Here is a 6587-nt window from a genome sequence, read left to right as displayed (position 1 = left end):
CACAATTCCGTCTCTGAGCTCCTCAGGCAGTTCCATTGACCTCATGATTCTCATTTTCTCTGGCGTGCACTGCGAGCTGTAAATGTGAAATGAAAATGATGACATCAGTGTATGAACGTCCTAGCAATTGTTGTGTTTTTGAGTCTGACGTGTGACTTTTCTCATCAGAGACTCTAGAATGACCTAAAAATTGACAGAATTGACAAGGGTTTAGATGCTGATGGTCAATGACGTTAGGTCAGAAGGTTTGAAATGAAGTTCATGTTGGAGCATCAACAGCGATGGTATATGTAGAAATATACCCACCAGCTTGGAGCCAGTTTGGTTTGGTTAACCAGTGTTTGACCAAATGGGTAGGACTAACAGAAAAGTGGAAAGTGAAATACATACAAATAGAACTTGCTTGCTTTTGATGATTTAAAACCTATTTGCAGAACCAGTGCAGGTTCATTGGTGTGACATGAGATTTATAGGGCCCTGTTTTCTGACCCACAATTTGTTCCAGCTGATCCATTGTGTTCTTAGGCAGCAATCTGAGTTAAAGAAAAATAGAAAATTTAACATTATTGATCCCATATTTTGAGAAATTCTTGTGCTAACAGCAACTATGCTATGCAACTATGCTGATAACAGGGTTGCCCCTAGCAGACAAGTATGTGGTTCCTCTGGGAATCAAACCTAGGACTCTCTGCTACAGAGGCAGATGTGCTAACCACTACACTATGGAACCGACAGCTGAGGTCAAATTAGTTGACTTGCACCCAGTCTATTTCAGCTTCATGCTCTCCTATGTATCGTCTCCATTTATAGATTAGCTTCTCTCTGATAATTTGTTTTGACAACTGTCGCAGTATCTGATTGCGCTTATAGTTCCTTAATTAAAGATTATTTGGTGAATTATATATAAATATACATACATACATATATATATTTAAATATATAAATATACGATATTTAACTTAGATAACTAGTACATGTGTGTTATTCCCAAACCTGTCAAAGGACTAAAGATTTTAATCTGATATATTGGGAATTCATAAATTAATTATGATTTATCCAGATAAATAAGATTTCCTAATTATGACTAATTAATTGTGTGTATTTTTCACAGCCATTTTTTATTTGTAACTAATCCACACGAGGCAATTATTTGTATGGAGAAATGTGAAAAAGAAAAAAAAAATCAAGTTTCTAGTTGAAAAGTTGATAAAGTTGGTGGAGTTTGGGTTTGCATTCCCTTCCAGTCCATTTGACAACTGTCCTCCACTGACTTACTTATTGCTCTGTCCTTGAGGACTTGTCCTAGGCAATCTGGGTATCTGACTTAAGAAGATTAAGCGTCCAAAAACATCTGCTGGCCTCTTAGCTGATATTTTAAGCTGAAAAACAAAACAAGTGCATACTTCATTTGATTAATCCACACAAATGAATGAATGTCATTAAAACGTTAATTTGGACAAAAACAAGTTTTTACATAAAAATGAAGACATGCTGCAGCCCAAAACGATTGATCAGTTTTCCTCTCACTTTTATTTTCAACGGAGCAGACCGTAGTGAAGTGCATCACATCATCAGCTCTTAAAGCACAAACATTTGGGGGGGAAAAATTTGAATTGTTACTGTTTTGTTTTTGGATACTGTTGCAAAGATTAAACAAACAACTCTTTTCAATTTCTTCATGTGTTCCCTTCTCCTCCTCCTAGACTCTTTGGTCTGAAGGACATTATTATACCAGGAAACTGCTCCTCACCGTATCGACTCAACCTGAATACTGAACATGAGTGGCCTGTTTATGTTAATCCAGGAATTCTGTTGCTCCTCTACATCACCATCGCCACTGTTCTTAAGACAGGATGTCATGGAGCTCCTAAAGAGGTCAGCGCTATTCATAGTCATCTATTCGTACTGACCTAAATATGTTTTGTTTGGTGCGATGTCAAGTGGACCGGACCACTACAATCGCAACATAATTACCTGTAAATAACAATAAGTCCATGTTTTCCCTTTTGTTTTCATGCAAATAAGTACAAGTATATTAGAAAAAAAAATCACATTTAATGAAACCTAATTTGACAAAACATCTCTGACATGAAGAGTTTTGGGGCATTTTCTTTTAACAAGCCTTACGTTTGACACCCCAGGTTTGTAATACTGCCCGGTATAAATGTAACGCCAATATTTTAAGCACATCTTTGTTATCAATGGAGGATTAGAAATGACTGAAAACTATTACTTTGGCCTGGTTTTGTTTTGTTTTGTTTTTTCTCTCTCTCAGATGTTGTGTTTTTGTTGGACAGATGGTGGAGCAGCAAGACAAGGAGGAACATGCAAGGGAAGAGATGGTGGAACTCATGTCATGGAATCCGAGCAAAAAAAACCATGAAGATGACACACAGGTATACTCTCAACTATCGATGTATCAAAGGTGTAGGACGTCACCAGCACCAACCCAGTCTTTTTTAGGTTCTCCCTGACTAGAAAAAAAAGTTTGTACTTTGTTGTTTCATTCAAAAATACAGTGAAAACAGATTGTTGTAAGTAGTTTAATCAGCGTATGGTTCTAATTGTATGCTATGATCTTAAAAGGCTTTTATTGGCAAAAGCATAAATATAATAGAAAATATTATGATAGTAATTCAAGTCGATTAACTCGACTCAAGGTTCTTTGTCGTCACTGCAACGCGCGTTAGACATGGGGATGAACGAGTGCAGGTGACAGAGGTGAAAGAGTTCAGTACAGAGAAGGTTGAAGAAAAAGGAAAAAGTGTCAATCACGCAATGAATGACAACAGAGAACAACAAGAAAGACGAGAACGACAACGCTGCAAAGACAACAGGAGCAAAATATGTGGGGAAGTTGTGAGTCAGTGTGCAAGCCACAACATGTGTCCTGTGCTTCTTTGTCTTAGCTGATGACGATGTCAGAGACCAGTGGAGTAGAAGCTGTGGCTGTGGAGCATCAGTCAGACTTGGGTACATTTTTGCACACATTGTGAGGCAATATAGAAAAAATACACAAATGCTCTTAATTACATATTTTCCATGTCCCCAGTCTTTTTTAGGTTCTCCCTGACTAGAAAAAAAAGTTTGTACTTTGTTGTTTCATTCAAAAATACAGTGAAAACAGATTGTTGTAAGTAGTTTAATCAGCGTATGGTTCTAATTGTATGCTATGATCTTAAAAGGCTTTTATTGGCAAAAGCATAAATATAATAGAAAATATTATGATAGTAATTCAAGTCGATTAACTCGACTCAAGGTTCTTTGTCGTCACTGCAACGCGCGTTAGACATGGGGATGAACGAGTGCAGGTGACAGAGGTGAAAGAGTTCAGTACAGAGAAGGTTGAAGAAAAAGGAAAAAGTGTCAATCACGCAATGAATGACAACAGAGAACAACAAGAAAGACGAGAACGACAACGCTGCAAAGACAACAGGAGCAAAATATGTGGGGAAGTTGTGAGTCAGTGTGCAAGCCACAACATGTGTCCTGTGCTTCTTTGTCTTAGCTGATGACGATGTCAGAGACCAGTGGAGTAGAAGCTGTGGCTGTGGAGCATCAGTCAGACTTGGGTAAATGTTTGCACACCATTGTGAGGCAATGTAGAAAAAATACACAAACGAAAAAAAAAAATAATTTCATATTTTCCATGTTCACCAGGTGCTGATGGTGTCCCCACTGGCCAACAGACTGAGAGTCCATTTTTCCTGCTCGCAAGGGTGGTCATGCAGCAGAGCTATGTCTGTGCTCTTATAGCTATGATGGTAACGGCCACCGCACAGTGATTTAAAACGTTTGCTTGTCGAAATGTGATATGTCAGCTTTTCCTGTGGAATAAAAGTAGTAACTTTGTGTGAGGCACTGACTCAGTTAATACCAGAGGTGTGGACTAGAGTCGCATGACTTGGACTCGAGTCAGACTCGAGTCATCAATTTGATGACTTTAGACTCGACTTGACAAAATGTAAAGAGACTTGACGCTCGACTTGGAGTTTAACATCAGTGATTCGTGACTTCACTTGGACTCGAGCCCTTTGACTCGACAAGACTCGATACTTTCTCCAAAACCCAAATCTGATCTGTGTAAATATATTGTTATTTTGTTTGAAAAGGACTAGAAAGGACTCGAAACAGAAAAACGGCAGGACTTAGGACTTGACTTGACACTTTTCATGTCTTGACTTGGACTCGACTCGGACTTTGCCTGTCTTGACTTGAGACTTGACTCGGACTTGAGTGCAAAGACTTGAGACTTGCAAAGCAATGACTTGGTCCCACCTCTGGTTGATACCAACCACACATGTACAGTATACGTGCTTCAGTCATATTTTCACTGAGAGGAACTGTGTCACACCAACTTCCTGTACCTGACATCATCACACTTTAGAATTATGAGCTGCTTTTTTAAGAAGGTCTGGACTAAATTATGTTGTTAGCGCTTACCGTATGTTGTATCTTTCTGTCTTTTAGGTGTGGAGCATCACTTACCACAGCTGGCTCACCTTTGTCCTTCTGCTGTGGGCTTGTCTTATCTGGATGTTGCGTGCCAGGTTCTGTGAAATATTGTATAATATAATTTTTTTTTAGTAATTCATCGTTTGGGAATATGTTTTGGCGTCATCTAAAGATTTCCTTAGAAATACCCTTTCTTCCCCAGGAGACAGACGTTTTTTCCCCTAAATTTATATACTGTTTAGCAGAGGTGTGGACTCGAGTCGCATGACTTGGACTCGAGTCAGCCTCGAGTCATAATTTTGATGCCTCGACTTGGACTTTAACATCAGTGACTCGTGACTTCACTTGGACTCGAACCCTTTGACTCGATACTTTCTCCAAAACCCAAAGTGATCTGTGTAAATATATTGTTATTTTGTTTGAAAAGGACTAGAAAGGACTCGAAACAGAAAAACGGCAGGACTTGGGACTTGACTTGACACTTTTCAGTCTTGACTTGGACTCGACTCGGACTTTGCATGTCTTGACTTGAGACTTGACTCGGACTTGAGTGCAAAGACTTGAGACTTGCAAAGCAATGACTTGGTCCCACCTCTGCTGTTTAGTGCCTGGTAATACTACTGTATTCCTGCAATCCCGTGTTTATCAAAATAGATTCATAAAGCCTGCTCTCTAGTGGAGCTGCCATCTAGTGGAGGTTTGTATAACCCTCAAGCGTGAAAAAGGATAATATACAACATTCCCCTCTCATGCCCCCCCCCTTCCATGCCACTGCACCACCACCCCGTGGCCTCCGGTGGGGGGCACGCCCCACTGTTTTAGTAGCACTGCAGTAATCTAATCACAGCTCTATGCCTTAGCTTGTAAACACACACATTAAAAAAAATATATTTTGGAAAAAAAAAATGATAAGACAAACAACAGTGTACTTTTGCATCTGCAAACTTTTTGACTAGGGAACCTATGATCTTGTCGGAAGGTGATAGCAATAAACACCGTTCCATGTGGCCAATTAAAATGAAGACGTCTAAATAACTGTAATATGATATTATGTGTGTGTGAGGTCGAGTCCTTGCACTGTTTAAAGGCAGTTTTAAGAGCGGCATAAATACTTTAAATAGAACGTACGGTTGCCAAAATAAACCTTGTTTTATTTTGTAATGACTCTTGGGATTTTCTTGCCAGATGTACTTAGTGACGTCCAGTCATGGTAGATCAGACATTAACAGGGATGAACGTTGGCTGTCAACACAGCAGTGTGGATGTCTCAGTTTTTGTTCTGCTGTTTGACACCTGGCTATGACTCTCTGCAGGCGCCACGCCGCCACGCTGTGCTCGCCTTTCATCCTGCTTTATGGTCTAGCTTTGTGCTGCCTGCAGTACGTCTGGGCCATGGAGCTACAGTCCGAGCTGCCCACCACTGTTGGAACCATGAGCCTCAGACAGCTTGGATTGGACAGGGCCCAGTACCCCTGTCTCCGACTAGGAGCCATGGTGAGATAAGCTCAGTAACTGTGTATGGCCTTTTTATGGCGTTGTAAAATGAAACACGTCGTCTTTACGGCACAGTAATGTTTCTAGTAAAAACATAGCCCATCATCACTTGACTCTCAGTCTCAGAAAGCAGCTGTTGGAACGGCAGGACGTCCATAAAGTTGAATGATGTAAAACAGATCTTGAAGCCACAAAACCAAGGCTACTGGATAACAATGCGTTCACTTCTGCTGCCGTCTTCTGACTCAATATTTACTCTTTTTGATTCATTTACTTGACTTTTTTTTGGCCATTTTTTAAATAATAAATAATAATAATGGAGTCATTTATCTGTCCCACAATGGGGACATTTGCAGCATTTGAGACATTTTTGTAACTGACACAGGCTTCCACAGGAGGTACCTATGTGTTTGACAGGGACTTTTATAGATTTATAAATATGTGGACTTTTTATTTTAATACAGTGCGTAAGCTCAATGGCTTCAATGTTTATAAATGTATGATGCAAATCCAATTTTTTTTCTCAGTAGAATAAGTAAAAAAAAACAAAAACAGCAGTTGACATACTGTTAATTCCCGCTCCCATTTGTTTAATAAGTTCACACTCTGGTGTATATTTTCCAGCTTCTCTTCACATT

General features: G+C 39.6%; 1 protein-coding gene and 1 non-coding gene across 2 annotated transcripts in view; one reads left to right on the top strand and one right to left on the bottom strand.

Annotated features, from left to right (window-relative positions):
* Positions 1-6587, top strand: part of piezo1 (piezo type mechanosensitive ion channel component 1 (Er blood group)) — a 60596-nt gene that overhangs the window by 12611 nt on the left and 41398 nt on the right. Inside the window, exons 6-12 of the mRNA XM_025060967.1 lie at positions 1704-1875; positions 2298-2396; positions 3509-3572; positions 3661-3764; positions 4471-4550; positions 5769-5949; positions 6574-6581. Of these exons, the coding sequence (XP_024916735.1) occupies positions 1704-1875; positions 2298-2396; positions 3509-3572; positions 3661-3764; positions 4471-4550; positions 5769-5949; positions 6574-6581 (708 nt within the window). The remainder of the gene's footprint in view (positions 1-1703; positions 1876-2297; positions 2397-3508; positions 3573-3660; positions 3765-4470; positions 4551-5768; positions 5950-6573; positions 6582-6587) is intronic.
* Positions 658-730, bottom strand: trnaq-cug (transfer RNA glutamine (anticodon CUG)). The gene has a single exon. It is a non-coding gene; the product is annotated as a tRNA-Gln (tRNA).

Source organism: Cynoglossus semilaevis, chromosome 12, assembly GCF_000523025.1.
Source record: "Cynoglossus semilaevis isolate Cse_v1.0 chromosome 12, Cse_v1.0, whole genome shotgun sequence".
Lineage (NCBI taxonomy): Eukaryota > Metazoa > Chordata > Actinopteri > Pleuronectiformes > Cynoglossidae > Cynoglossus > Cynoglossus semilaevis.
Note: the sequence above shows the minus strand (reverse complement) of the source record. Positions and strands in the feature narration are given on the sequence as shown.